Source organism: the organism of the source record quoted next, unplaced genomic scaffold (genome assembly GCF_019419815.1).
Source record: "Pyrus x bretschneideri cultivar Hongxiangsu unplaced genomic scaffold, Pyrus_bretschneideri_v1 Contig51, whole genome shotgun sequence".
Lineage (NCBI taxonomy): Eukaryota > Viridiplantae > Streptophyta > Magnoliopsida > Rosales > Rosaceae > Pyrus > Pyrus x bretschneideri.
The window spans coordinates 1,378,763-1,394,431 of NW_025999789.1; the positions used below are offsets into that span (position 1 = coordinate 1,378,763).

The 15,669-nt window shown below is 39.3% G+C and overlaps 2 protein-coding genes and 1 pseudogene across 2 annotated transcripts; 1 reads left to right on the forward strand and 2 right to left on the reverse strand.

Annotated features, from left to right (window-relative positions):
- Positions 1-604: 604 nt before the first annotated feature.
- On the reverse strand, positions 605-5,319 carry LOC103954640 (accelerated cell death 11-like). The gene is made up of 6 exons (XM_048570046.1): positions 5,140-5,319; positions 4,833-5,014; positions 4,246-4,474; positions 2,031-2,203; positions 1,204-1,349; positions 605-874 (listed from the first exon to the last, which is right to left on the reverse strand). Exons 3-6 carry the CDS (start codon positions 4,447-4,449, stop codon positions 756-758), a joined length of 642 nt encoding a protein of 213 aa, XP_048426003.1. The 5' UTR covers positions 4,450-4,474; positions 4,833-5,014; positions 5,140-5,319; the 3' UTR covers positions 605-755.
- An 867-nt stretch (positions 5,320-6,186) lies between these two features.
- On the forward strand, positions 6,187-7,431 carry LOC103954669 (protein adenylyltransferase SelO-like). The gene is made up of 4 exons (XM_048569961.1): positions 6,187-6,283; positions 6,338-6,644; positions 6,735-6,953; positions 7,194-7,431. Exons 1-4 carry the CDS (start codon positions 6,187-6,189, stop codon positions 7,429-7,431), a joined length of 861 nt encoding a protein of 286 aa, XP_048425918.1.
- Positions 7,432-8,194: 763 nt separating this feature from the next.
- Positions 8,195-9,415, reverse strand: LOC125470654 (annotated as a pseudogene).
- Positions 9,416-15,669: the final 6,254 nt, after the last annotated feature.

Consider the following 15,669-nt stretch of genomic DNA (forward strand, 5'->3'; position numbering starts at 1 on the left):
AGAGGATATCTAGTAAGTAGATATTGCTTCTTTTCAGGAGTTGTGATTATTTGCGGGACATGCCTCTTCCTAGATTGTAGGAACTCCAAGACTTATAAGATTTGATTGTATCCAATTCCGGATCAGATTGCTTGTCTCACGAAACAAGCATGGTCATCCAACAGAGTCGCTTGGACTCCGTCTAGTGCCCTGGAGTAGAGTGATGGTGGCACCCTACTCCGTTTGATACAGCTCCGTTCGGAGTTGATGAGTCCATGACTAGACTTCTAAGGTAACAGCATTCTGATTAGCCTTACTCCAGCTCTAGAAAATCATGGTCCCACAAAAACAATTAACAACTCAGATCAAGGGTCTTCAACAAGGTTATAATCTGGTTGAGGATTAAATGGCTAAACAGAAAAAGTTATGGAAAACAAAGTCCAAGGAAAACGTAGAGCATAGAAAATTTCTTCACAATAGAGAGATCCAACTGCATTGTAGAAACTTCGAAGCACTTAGACATAAGAGCATCACTTTTTTTCGGTTTTACAACGCTTCGAACCCTCCTGACCTTCTAGTTCAAAAAAGTTGACCAACAGTACATGAAGTATAGAATGGTAGGCAATGGAAAAAGGAAAATTATCATAACTATAACCAAATAGAATAACAACCCTTACAAGGTTCACACTGATATTCAATCATAACATACATATGAAACTCGGAAATCAAAGCATATTTGTAAAAATGCATGCGTAAGTGCAAAAGATGGAAATCGATCAAATCAAGCGTAGCAGTTCTTGAGCTGACTCCCTTGAATGGAATAAGTTGTCGATGTAGCGTATCAGAGGAGCTAATGCAGTAACTGTCCTTTGCATCAAAACAAAAGCCGATGCCTCTGATAAAATATAATACCAAACAAACTGTGTAACCAATCAAGTCCAACCCTAAAATACCCATGTACGTATAGCATTCATAGAAAATTCATGCTAATTATACATGCTCAATATCTGAACGTAAGATTTTTTTTTCTTTTCTTCTTCTCTATATTGGATACGAAAAAAAGAACCTGCAACCGGCCACGGTAGCTACCGCTACCATGAGCAGTCAAACCGATCAATCCCAAATCTCTAGCCTAATGTCACTAGATATTAGCTAGTCTGCGAGAAGCCTGGTTTGGAAGCAGATAATATGACAATGATGAGTTACATACTAGAAATGTCTTACCATCTAATTTTAGCCTTTTCAAGAACAGTGACTTTGTAGGAAGGGTGTACAGTGCACCCGCAACAGCCTTTCTCATAGCCCATCCGTGGTAGGCGTAAAAAACTTGTTTATATGCTGTGTTAACCGCATCCATGATTGAATTTCCGCTGCCCAAGTAAAAAAATTAAAAAGAAAAAGAAATTCAAGTTATAAGTAACTGTGAATCTGTGATAGTAGAATAGCAGCTAGCTGCAAAATTATAGAGACATACAAAAATTAGAAAATTAGAGATAGCAGTCATTGATTTAGGGTTTGTTCTTTTATGAATAATTAATTCAAAGATTAGTCACTAAATAATTATGTGCCTTCAGTAGAATAATTAATCATGGTATAATGGATATCACGAGTTTAGAACGAGGAGTCTATGAACTCATTTGGAAGTGCTTTTAAAATGACTGAACATGTGTTTGATGAGAGTACTTTTCAAACCAATTCTTAGTAAAAATGTAAGTGAATCCTGAAAAAACACTTAAAGTGCTTCATGCAAAAATCACATAATTGATACTTCTTGTAAGAAACACTTTAATTAAGTGCTCTTAAAACCCAAAAACATTTTTCTTAGAAGCATTTGCAGTCATTTTAAAAGCACTTAATGAATATTAAATATTAAAAAAATTCATGATGAATGGAAATATAAATTAAGTGGATATGAGAAAATAGAACATATGAGTGGATGTAGCTGCACACACTTAATATGATATTGCATTTGCAAATGAAAATGATTTTAGACATGTTAATGAAACAGTGAATTCAATGAAGATCGAGGCTAGGTTTGAGATAAGTAAAACCTTGAGGCCAGAGTTTGCTCGAATATTATCTTAAGCATCTCAAGTGAACGCTTCACTCTGACGAGGGATCTCGAAGCACTACTTTGGTCCTTCATGGTATTCTGTTGTATTTCACGGTCAAGCAAATCTTCTAGGGTATTAACTAACTTTCCTGCCTTTTCAATCCCATTAACCTAGCAACCACCACATGAATCAAAATTTGATTAAAAAAACAAAAAAAACAAAGAAACACTCACATCAAAGGGAATTATATATGAACAAAATCAAAAGGCAAATATTAATAATTAAGATCATCTTTGAAATATGTAAAATGTCTTTATTGTGTATTATATAACTTAAAAATATATTTGAAATCCAGTGCACCAAAATTTCAATATCGAAATTTATCACATTCTAACCCGAGCTCCCACCACATCCCAGGTCCGTTCTATCACCATAGCACGATATTGTCCGTTTTGGGTCCCAACTACGCCCTCACGATTTTGTTTTTGGGAACTTACATGAGAACTTCCCAGTGGGTCACCCATCATAGAAATACTCTCACGCGCTATTCGCTTAACTTCAGAGTTCCCATGCAACCCAAAGTCAGTAAGCTCCCAAAAAACCTCGTGTTAGGTAAGATGAGAATATATATATATGAATCACTCCTCTGAACGATGTGGGATGTCACAAAATTACTCACCCTCACCAGAAGATGTGAAAAAATAAAGTAATATATTTTCATTTTTACATCTCATGCATCACCGTACATAAGAATAAGAACAATACTTGGATATTGATCAGTCAATCCCCAATTTCACTGACTATCTACGTGGCCCAATAATTTTAAAACATCTGTCAATCCGAGGACTTTGCCATCTCTGTAACCAAACACAAATCGATGCTTTAAACCCGTGACCAAACAATAGTCTTCCTCCTCTCCAACAAGTCTGCGTAGATCTTCATAGCCGGTCACGGCGACCTCGTCGGCTCCACCATCATCTTCCAGAGACAAGCCATAGACTTCATTTTCACCAATCTTGTCCTCCACAGCCACGCCGAGCTCGATCTCACTCGCCAAGATAAAGTGCCGCCGACAAACCCACATAGCTGCAGATTTCGTAGCCGTCAATCGCACTGTAGCGGTTGAATCAACGGTTGAAAGAGGGACTGGGGCGGTGATGGGATCAGTTGAGGAGAGAAGATGAAGGAGAGAAGGCGGGCTGAAGAAGAAACCATAGCGATGGCTTGGAAGATTTGCAGATATCGAAGAGGAAGAGTTCTGTTTGGTATTGGGTTTAAAGAGTTGGTTCGCGTTTGGTTACAAAGGTAGCAGAGTGTTGGGATTAACAAATTTCTTAAAATCATTGGGCCACATAGATGGTCAGTTATATTGGGTTACTGACTGTTCAGTACCCAAACCCAAGTATTCTCCTGAGAATAATAAGAAATGTTTAGGAATTTATGTAATTGAGTTTTTATTTAGTATTTTTGCCTTCCTTTTATTATTTTAACGCAATGAATAAATATTTCATCACATTAAATTTAAAAAAAAAAATCAATAACAAAAAAAGTTAGATGTATTTCATTTTCATCATGAAATTTATATTCTCCTACTAGAGCAAAACATGTCTCCAGAGTTATAAAATGTTCATTTATATTCTCAAATTTACATCCTTGCACAGGAAGTTGCTCTACGAAACTGAATTAGCTGAAACCATTAAATCAGCATGTAGTTCAATATCTTAGCGTATATATAGTGTTGAGTTTCCACTCATTTCAAGTTCGAAACTCTCTCTCCTAAATAATTGTAATAGTTTAAAACCCTCTCCCTCCCATAAATAATAATAATAATATTTTTATATAAAAAATCCATTAAATCAAAAGGAAATATGAGCAAATCAATTATAAAGTTGAGGAACACTGAATAAACAATAAGGACGTACATAAAATAAAATTTGGCTCCTTTTTATTGTCTGTATATTATCCTCTAGTTTTATTATTTATTTAAAAAAGAGTAACTGATTTAATCGTGTGTATATTTCCCATGAGTCAAACGCACCAAAGAAATCAAAGCACTCATCAATCACAATCCACCAAACCCTAAAGAACACCCAAGTTTTATATCAAACTTTTGAAATTTGATTCAAATGTAGAAGACAATGACAAGGTTGCAACCCAAATCTCCCCATCACCAAAAAGCATCAAACTCTCAAGTCTAAGAGATGAATAATACCTTAGCAGAGTACTCTATGTCGGCGAACTTCATAGCGACGCCTAAGTGTCGAATGAGAGGAGAAACGAGACGACAGGCTTGGGTGAACTTGCCAATTTCCATGGTGATCGGCGACCGAGAGTTCAGCTGAGCGGCCAGTTGTTCGAACTCATCTGCCAGCCTTGGCAGAATTCTCTCATCTTTCCTTTTCACTACCCTTGCCATTCTATAGCTTCTTTTCACCAACTATCCACTCCTCTCTCAAACACTTTCATTTTATAGGAAATTTTGGAAAACTAACTAAAATTTGGACCCCAAATAAAATCATAGCCACCACTTTAAAATTTTAAATTTATGATAATTATAATCAAAAGTTGATACGAAAATATTAATATACCCTACGTTGCTTTGATCTGATGCTAAAATATCAATATGTTGCTCGAAAAGGAATAAATTTTAGGAATATATGCTGCTCATATTCTCTTCTTAAAAGAAATTCCTCGTGTCCTTATTTGCAGTGGCAATCCAAAAAGGAGCCTGGTGCAATTGTTTGCAGGGTTTCTCCATCCTCAGTTAAAATCAAATTAACTTGCAGAAAAGAGAAGTACCTTCTTTATCCGGGTTTTGATTTCGGATTTCCGGGATTTGTTGTAAATCCTCCTCTTTTCGGCCTGCCGAGCTCTCTTCACAGCAGAGTCGGGCTTCTTCGTTGCGACCTCACAAACAACGGAATGTCGAACCGGCCTCTGAAGTGGGCTCGCAGCCACATACCTTGAAAATAGTCAAGAACCTGCACCAACAATTAAAAACAGACGAACACAACATGATTGAAGAACACAGATCGGGATTAGAAACGATCTAATTTTGGGAAAACCGTATAGAAGTTGCCTGATGCACTGAGGAATCGTTTTTGACCTGCTTCGACACGGCCTTCGCCGGAATCGTAGCAAAAAATTCGGAAAGCGGACGAACGTAACAGGAATGTACTGCTGAGAAAAGGGAGGGATGGGGGGACTTGATGGAGGGAAAGAAAAGGGGATGGAAACGGACGGAATAGTAGTCGAAGCAATCCACGATGATTGACGCGTGGGCGCCCTTCCACTGTGCAAAGCAGTGACAATTTCGTAAATAAATTAAAATTTCCAATCTGAACGGCAGCGAAGAGGCTGTGGCAATTTTGTAAATAACTAAAAAATCCACCCAAGTCACTGTTCTTTTAGCACAGGCAACGAAGGAGTTCTTGATCTGACATTTAACAAGTATGTAGGTAACCATTTTTCTGTAGAAAAACTAATAAAAAAAAGTTTGAAAATTTTGAGTTTTAACGATAATGACAAAATAAAGGATAAAATGAATAATATTAGGTTTGTCTTTTTAGTGTAAAAATATGATTTTTCGTTAAAGTGTACAGTACCGCAGTTTTTTCGTTAAAACTTCATTTTTCCATTGGAGTAAAGGTGTTGGTGCACAGTCCTACTTGGTTCAGTAGTTTTGTAAGAAGTTTTGTTTTCCTAGTGGTGTGGTGGCCTCCCATATCGGGCATGGAAAGTGATTAAGATGGGATGGTATATCTCTTGTTTGCAATGTACACTCTGAGCTAATTAAGATGCAATTGGCTTCTTCAGCTTCTGCTGTTGATACTGTGGTCCGTGCTGCAGCACATTACTCAGGGACCATCTTATTATTTTTAGAGACTTTTAACGAAAAGTCTGCGGCACTGTTCATTTTAACGAAAAACCACATTTTTACACTAAAAAGTCAATTCTGGTATTATTCACTTTACTCGTTATTTTGTCCTTATTGTTAAAATTTAAAGTTTTCAAGATTTTTTCATTAGTTTTCTTTTATTTTTAATAGGACTTAGTCATTGTGTATCACAGAATGTGATGATTTGATGCATTCTATCTAGTTTATATAGTTTTTAGCGCAACATTTCTGCCAATGTGGTTGCAACAATTGAGAATGGCAATCTCACTTTATGCTGAACCTTGGTCTTTTCTGTCATCTACCCTTGCGGCCACTCTGAAAATAGTTTCTGATAGAAGTTCTACACTCAGGCGTACTTAATTAGCTATTTTTCTGAACTTTGCTCCCATCATAATTTTTTTAACAGCTTGGGTGGTGCAGGTTGCTGAGGGCATTGCTTCCTTGGTTGACAGATGGCAGGGGGTTGGTTTTACTCACGGTGTGTTGAACCCTGACAATATGAGCATTATGGGTCTTACAATTGATTACGGTCCTTCCGGATATCTGGATGCATTTGCTCCAAGTTACACGCCGAATACCACGGATCTTCCTGGGAGGAGATATTGTTTTACAAATCAGCCTGATATTGGCTTGTGGAATATTGCACAATTCACCAGAACTCTTGTAGCTGCCAAGTTGATAGATGATAAGGAGGCGAATTATGCAATGGAAAGGTAATTTTTCATTCCTACACCTTCATCGTAATTAAATGTATGTTGAAGTGGGAATTAATTAAAATTTTGTTTTCGGGGGATCTTTTACAGATATGGAACCAAATTCATGGATGACTATCAAGCTATGACCAAAAAACTTGGTCTCCCCAAGTACATTAAACAGCTGATCAGTAAACTTCTGAATAACATGGCTATTGACAAAGTGGATTACACGAACTTTTTTTGGTTTCTATCCAATATCAAAGCTGATCCTAACATTCCAGAAGAGGAGTTGTTGAACCCACTAAAGGCTGTTCTATTAGACAATGGGCAGGAGCAAAAGGAGGCATGGATCAGCTGGGTGAATATCTACATAGAGGAGGTACGATGAACGCTGGTTTTCTTATGATTTCTATCTCGGAAAGGTATATTGGTTTGATACCGACGCTGTATTCATCATAGACGTTATTTCGCTCAGAATATTTATTAAACTCGTCCAGTGGCTAGAGTCTCGTCAAAAGCGAACGTGTCATTTGATTTTCTCACACATTATGGTTGCTAATTGTGCAGCTCAGATGAGGAGAGGAAGGCATCAATGAATGCGGTGAACCCTAATTATGTTCTCAGAAACTACTTGTGCCAGAGTGCCATCGATGCAGCTGAACAAGGTGATTTTGAGGAGGTTTGGAGGGTGCTTGAAGTAATGGAACGACCATATGATGAGCAACCAGGAAAGGAGAAATACGCTCGCTTACCCCCTGCCTGGGCTTATAGGCCTGGAGTTTGCATGCTGTCTTGCTCTTCATGAGCTTGGTTATCTGATTACAATGTTATAGTTATATATAGGGCGCAAAGAGATTTTCGTTTTGTTATTCCTCAACAGTTTTATCGTTCGTCATGTAATAGTAAGTAGTCGTATATAATAGTCAAATTCGGGTTTTCTCCTTCTCTTTCATTTACATCGGGCGATGAAATAAAGTGGCAACGTTGTATGATTCACGTTTCTATGCAACATTTACAGATTAAAGAAATGCAAGAAAAACCAGCTCAAACGGAACATGTTGTTGGGTCTTAAAAAGACTTCACTACTTGGGAGATATTTATCTCACAAAGAAGAATGTAACGCAACGAAATTGATAGGCAAGAGAAAGAAAGAACACTCGAAGTATTACACAAAATTTTATTTTAACTCTTGCAACAAACTAATACAAGAGGAAACACTCAAACACTTTCACACTTCTTAACTCTTCCTCACTTCTTGCTCTCTTAGTTCTTACATCACAACACACACATACATATATTTATAGGCATACTTTGCCAACTTACTATTGCCCACCGCCTTTGGACTTTGCATTTCAACAACACAAATTTACAATCAGCTAGACCTTTCTAGCATGCACACCGACTTATGCTTTGCCTAATGTCCTCACAATTTTACAACTAGCTAGAACTTTCTAGTTAGTTACCATCGGCTTAAATGGTAGAATTCTCTAGCATGTGCATGAATCTTTATTTGTGCATGGGCTGGATCAATTGTCTTGGGCCAAGACAAGATCATTCAACATCCCCCCTTAATCTTGTCTTGTGACGCCAATTGAGGTCCTCAATCTGACAAAGTTTTCTTATTTGAGTGGCTTGGTGAATATGTCGGCTAGTTGGTCTTGAGACTTCACATATTCCACTTGCACTTCATTTCTTGCAATGCACTCTCTAAATGTAGTAATAACGGGTATCTACGTGCTTGCTCCTATCATGGAACACCGGATTCTTTGCTAAAGCTATTGTAGACTTGTTGTCAACATAAATCTGTGTTGGTTCTTCTTTCAGCATGCTTAATTCTTTCAGCAATTTCTTAACCAAATTGCATGACAGACGCATGCTGTAGTGGCTACGTATTTAGCTTCACAGGTAGATAATGTGACAATCGATTGCATCTTCGACATCCATGTGAATGCAGTGTCTCCCATGAAGAAAACAAATCCAAAAGTGCTTTTTCTATCGTCGGAATCTCCTGCCAAATCACTATCGCTATATCCAACAAGTTTGTAGTTACTAGAACTTGAATAGAACAAGCCAAAGTTAATAGTACCTTTAAGGTATCGAAGAATTCTTTTGGCGGTCTTCAAATGTGTAGTTGTGGGATTATCCATGTAGCGACTGACTAATTCGACGGCATAGAGAATGTCTGGTCTTGTGCAAGTCAAGTAGCACAAGCTTCCAACTAGACTCTTGAAAAATGTTGGATCTACGCTTTTTCCTTTATCATGCTTGTTTAGTTTGACTCTGCACTCCACTGGCGTGCTTATGGGCTTGCAGTCGCCCATTTTGAACTTCTTCAATATGTCCTTCATGTAGCTTTCTTGGGAGATGAAAATGCCTTCTTCGTTCTGCTTGACTTCAATGCCTAGGTAGTATGTCATCCGCCCGATGTTGGTCATCTCGAATTCTTTGGTCATCGCTCTCTTGAACTCTTCCAACATGCTTGGATTACTTCCGGTGAAGATTAGATCATCCACATATAGGCACACAATCAAAATATCTCCATCTTTGACTTTGACATAGAGAGCATGTTCATGAAGGCACTTGGTAAAGTTGTTTTCTTGGAAGTACTTGTCAATGTAACTATTTCATGCTCGTGGTGCTTGTTTTAACCTACAGAGGGCTTTCTTCAGCTTCAGAACTTTGTCTTCATGCCCATTGATTTCATAGCCTGATGGTTGCTGAATGTAGACTTCTTCTTCAAGACTCCATTTAGGAAAGCAGACTTCACATCCATTTGTTGAATCTTCCATTTATTTTGAGCTGCCAAAGACATTAATAATCATATCGTTTCCAAATAAGCAACGAGTGCAAATACCTCGTCATAGTTGATTCCAGCTCTTTAACTATAACCATTCGCCACTAGTCTCGCCTTGTATCTTTTGACCTCTCCGTTGGCATTTTACTTTGTCTTGTACACCCACTTGACTCTGATGGCTTTGTGTCCTTTCAGAAGAATGGCAAGTTCCCATGTGTCATTTTTTTGGATTGCTTCGATTTCTTCATCCATTGTTTTCCTCCACTTAGTATCTTGCATTGCTTATTGGAAGTCGACTGGTTCACAATCAGCAAAAAGACAGACAAGTGTAGGCTTATCAAGTCTTTCAACTACGTCATAGAGGTCTCGTATACTTCTTGTGCATGGTACTTCTATTTCATTTAGACTCTCACTTGACAATGCTGATGTTGGTGAATTGCCATAATTGGTTGATGTTGGTGAAGCAGGTGGAGTAGTGGATTCTTGTTGAACGTTTCTTACTTACTCTATCATCCCTTATTCATTCTCTTCTGCAAACTGAGGAAAGAAGCTGAGATCACTTGCATGAGAACCAAAATCTCATTCTCCTTCTTCATCAAACGTCATGTCTCGACTGATCATGGTCTTCCCATTGTTCAGATTATATAGCTTATAGCCTTTTGAATTTGTGTCATAGCTAATGAAGATGAACTTTTCACTTTTGTCGTCGAGTTTGGTTATCCTCTTGTTTGGTACATGTACATAGGCTATGCTTCCAAAAACTCTTAGATGAGAAATACCTAGTTTTCTTCCACTCTATGTTTCTTGCAGAGTCTTTCCCCACACACTTCTTGTTGGAGATTGATTTGATAGATAGACTGCAAATGCTACTGCTTCTGCCCACAACTCCTTAGGCAACCTCTTGCTTTTGGGCATACTTCGAGCCATGTCGAGGATAGTTCGATTTTTTCTTTCCTCCACACCATTTTGTTGAGGAGATCTTGGAACTGTCAAAGGTCGACGAATTCTATTAGCTTCACAGAATTCTTGAAATTCCTTCGAAGTGAATTCTCTTCCTCGATCAGATCTCATGGCCTTGATCTTACAACCACTCTCTTTTTCTATAGCAGCTTTGAACTTCTTGAATGCTCCATATGCTTCTGATTTCTACTTTAAGAAATATACCCAAGTTTTCCTTGAAAAATCATCAATGAAGAGAAGGAAATAATTATTTTTACCGAAAGAGCTTGGTTTTATTGGACCGCACACGTCGGTGTGAATAAGCTTGAATGGCTTCTGGGCTTATGTGGTCGACTTCTTTGGAAAGCTTTTCCTGAACTGTTTCCAAGTAAACATCCTTCGCAAACTTGATCAGGGTGGCTGACGCACAGTAAGCCTCTCACCATCTCTTTCTTAGATAATAACTCCAAGCCCCAAAGTTAAGATGCCCAAAACGAAGATGCCAAAGCCAGGATGTGTCTTTGTAACATGTTTTAAGGCGCTTTGCAACATCATTTTGAATATTCATAGCAAACATCCAATTCTTAGACATTTTCACCTTGGCAATTAATCTTCCTTTGTCATCTCTAAGAAAAAAGCTATAATTTTTCATATGAATATCATAACCTTTTTCTAAGAGTTGGCCCATACTCAAAATGTTGCTTTTCATATTGGGCACGTAATAGATATTTGAAATTAATTGGTGACCGCCATTTTTTAGGGGAATAAGGATGTTACCTTTTTCTTTTATGGGTATTTTGGATTCGTCTCCAAAAGAAACATTGCCACTCACCGATTCATTGAGCTCTACGAACATGTTGCTTCTTCTGCATATGTGGTTGCTGGCACCGGTGTCAAGGTACCATGTATAGTCTTGGTCTCCACCATTGTTCTTGCATGCTAGTAGCACAATGCCATTATCTTCTTTCACATAATTGACCTTCTCATCAGGTCTGTTGCTTGGAGCTCTAAATTCCCAAGCATAATGCCTAAACTTTTGACAATTGTAGCATTGAACTTGAGATTTTTCATACCTCTAGTTTAAGCGCCCTCTTCCACGACCTTTTTGTTGAGCTTTCTCCTCTCCCGTAGTTGCTATGGTTGTTGAAGTTCCAACCACTTCCACACCCATGTCCACATCCGCGACCTCGGCCACGACTTCTTCCCGTATTGGCTTTAAGCTTTCTTCTTTCTTCTTTGGCTGGACATGCATCTTGAGGAGTTGCTCATCATTCCCTTGCCTCTTCTTATGTTTCTCTTCATATGCTAGCAGTGAACCCATTAACTGCTCTATAGTAATTTCTTCCCAAGTTTTTGGTTTCTTCAATAGTCACGACAGTGTACTCGAACTTGGGGTCCAACGAGCGTAGTATCTTCTCCATAATTCTAACATCTTCCAACTTTTCACCGTTTTTTTTTAATTTATTAGAAACGGCTAAGACTCTTGAGAAATTATTGGAGATTGATTCAAACCCTTTCATTTGTAGAGATTCGAACTCACCTCTTAATACTTGAAGACAAACCTTTTGCACTTGTTCGGCTCCTTTGTAAGAGGTTTGAAGCTTCTCTCATGCTTGCTTGGCAGAGGTTACACTCGAGACCTTCTCAAAGCCATTGTCATCTAATGATTGGTAGATAAGGTAGAGAGCCATCATCTCTCTTTCTTGAATCTTTCAAACTCTCCTTCTGGGGTTGAGACAGAGTAGCTTCATCTTCTAGCTCAATGTAGCCTTTCTCCACGACTTTCCAGACATCGTGTGCACCCAAAAGGGCCTTCATTTTGATACTCCAATTATCGAAGTTGTTGTCGAGCACTAGAACTTGGAAGGCTGCCATAGCGTTGCTAGCCATAGGTCTGATACCACTTTGTTGGGTCTTAAAATGACTTCACTACTTGGGAGATGTTTCTCACAAAGAAGAATGTAACGCAGCGAAATTGATAGGCAAAAGAAATAAAGAACACAAAGTATTACACAAAATTTTATTTTAACTCTCACAACAAACTAATACAAGACGAAACACTCAAATACTCTCACACTTCTTAACTCTTCCTCACTTCTTGCTCTGTTAGTTCTTACATCACAACACACACACACACACACACATACCTATATTTATAGGCGTACTTTACCGACTTACTACTGCCCACCGCCTTTGGGCTTTCCATTTCAACCACACAAATTTACAACCAGCTAGACCTTTCTAGCATGCACACCGACTTAGGCTTTGCCTAATGTCCTCACTATTTTACAACTAGTTAGAACTTTCTAGTTAGTTACCACCGGCTTAAACTTTGGTAGAATTCTCTAACATGTGCATGAATCTTTCTTTGTGTATGGGCTGGATCAATTGTCTTGGGCCAAGACAAGTTATCATTCAACACATGTTGTAGAAAGATAGGCTAATGAGTATGAGATTTTCAAGAGGAAAGAAGTATACAATTTGTTTTGGTGGCTGGGATCAAATTTCATGGTCCACAGTTACTATATCAACCAAAAACTTAAAAGCGGAATAAAACTTCCACGATCGAGATTTGAGACTAATGCAAAGTAGCTTGTAAGTCAGGTGGTTAAGACTTACCAGCAGTGATTTCATCCACCATACTTTTATGTTCAAGTCTCCTGATCGTGTTTACTTTCTAAGAATGCGTATTCTTGCCCGTACGGATTTTTGATGGAGCATAAAGTTTGTTAAACACACAAGGAATAAAGACAACAGGTACAATTCTGATGCTATCTAAGTAATCATGCCCATCCTTTGAATTCGCATAAGTGAAATGAAACGCTGCGTTGAACTTAAGCAGATTAGATTGCTCAAAGTGCTGTCACAGCCAGCAAAGTCTGGTTGGCTCGGAACCTCTCTCTCTCTCTCTCTCTCTCTCTCTCTCTCTCTCTCTCTGTGCAGTGACTGGCTCAGCTTTCGTAAGACTCCTAATTTTGTTGTCAATTTTTGTTCTTTGGATGGCTTGAATCAATGAATTCACGCTTAACATTTGATGCCTATGTTCGATGAAATGCTTCTTTGAATTTGGTATGATTGCTAGTGTAAATTTTGAATCTTTGGCTTCTTTGAATATGTGAATTCATGCTTAACATTTGATGCCCATCAACTGTTTGGTGAAATGCCACTTGCATAATAGCCTTTGAAGCGCGCTGGGTTTAATCCAGTTTGCTTTTTGGTTGTAGCTCTGTCCAAATTGAGCTGCCATGGCACCCTAAATAGTCAAGCTTTAGTCCATCTGTGTATGTTTAGACAGGAATTACGTGTGAAGAGAACGGACATCCATCGATACTGTGGAAAATGCATCAACAACCATAATGAATATCCGTTTCATAGCCAACGAAGGAGGGAATCTTGGATCAACGCATGTGGGTTATCAGGAAAAGTTAAGCATTTTTTGTGACAAGTATGAGACAAAGTGGTCCGTTTGTAACTTTGAAGAATGTCATAATCGTGTACTTTTAACTCCTACAAAGGTACACCTATTAGTTTCACATCGTAGAGTTTCGAAAGCAAAGAAGCTTTACATGAAAATACTAAGCAGTGCAAATGTACGTACCTACAAGTCAACAATCCAGAACAATGGAGAATGATGCAGGTGGAATTGCAAATGTTGGGTGTACCTTGATGCTGACATGCTTCTTGAATATTTTGATTCAAAAAAGAAAAAAAACCCATCTTTTTATTTCGAAGTTGATAGAGATAAGGAAAATAGGTTGAGCTGTTGTTCTTGGGTCAATTCCCCTACAAGAAAAGCATACTTCTTTTTTGGTGATGTAGTTGCTTTTGACACGACCTACAACACAAATAAGTGTGGTATGATCTTTGCTCCATTCGTAGAGGTTAACCATCACAACCAGACAATTATATTTGGCCCAATGTTTTTGCTTATCTGCCACAATTTAAAGCTCTTGTCTACGAGTTCGGGACTATAAGGTATCGTTTCGTATGTGGGACGGGACGAAACAGAGTGGGACGAGGCGTTCCGTCCCAACAGAGTGGGACGAGGCGTTCCGTCCCAACAGAGTGGGACGAGGCATTCCGTCCCACGTTTGGTACACCTAAAACGGGTGGAACGCGTTGTTCCACGGGACGAGTTTTGAGTGAATTTACCTCCACCCCCTGGAAAGACTCGTTCCACATCCGTGGAACACAAATTATAACCTTTCCGTCTCCTTCTTCCTCCTCGCTTCCATCCAAGGGCATGAGGAGCTATCAGAAACAACGGTCGTGGCGGGGACCAAAGATGCACCAGCAATGGCGACACTGGTGGCGCCCTGGTGGAGAAAGGCGTCGACTTCGCCAACTACTTCTGCACCTATGCCTTCCACTACCACCAGAAGGAGAAGCTTTCCGATTGAGTCCGCATGGACGTTTACTACAACGCCATTTTCAAGAACAAGCACCACTTCCATGGCAAGATACAACATCTCATGAGCTCACTACTTAATTACTCCTCCTTTACCATCTGTTGTTATGTTGTAAAATATTTGGGATAAATTTGGTTTTAACGCCATAAAGAACGAAAATTTACTGAAAAAGTTTTGAAATCGAGAGGTGCCCACTTGGTTTTTCCCGACGATTTGTTCCAAATCGGTCTGAAACATTTCTTATTTGTTTGATTTGGGTTAGGGTTTTCTGTTTTTTGCAGGCGCGGAACAATCGTTCTGTTCCGTCCCTGCACGTACCAAACATACACGGAACCTCCGTCCCGTCCCGTCTGCGTACCAAACGGTACCTAAAAGAATATGAAGAAAGATGGAAGCATGCATTATTGCAACATAATGCATTGGAGAATCACGAACGGCTGCACCTAAGATACAACTCCGTAAGCAATAAGGTACTGCATTTTGCATGTCACATTCTGGTCCGGGCCCTCACCACATCCCAGGCTCGACACCACCGTAGCACGATATTATTCGCTTTGGGCCCCAACTACGCCCTCACGGTTCTTTTCTGGGAACTCACACGAGAACTTCCCAGTGGGTCACCCATCATGGGAGTGCTCTCGCGCACGACTCGCTTAACTTTGGAGTTCCCATGGAACCCGAAGCCAGTGAACTCCCAAAAGGCCTCGCGCTAGGTAGAGATGGGAATATACATATAAGGCTTACAGGAACCACTCCCCTGGGTGATATGGGATCTTACAATCCACCCCTCTTAAGGGCCCGACGTCCTCGTCGGCACACTTTCGGCCAGGGATTGGCTTTGATACCAAATTGTCACATCCCGACCTGAGCCCCCACCACATCCCTGGCTCGACTCCACCGT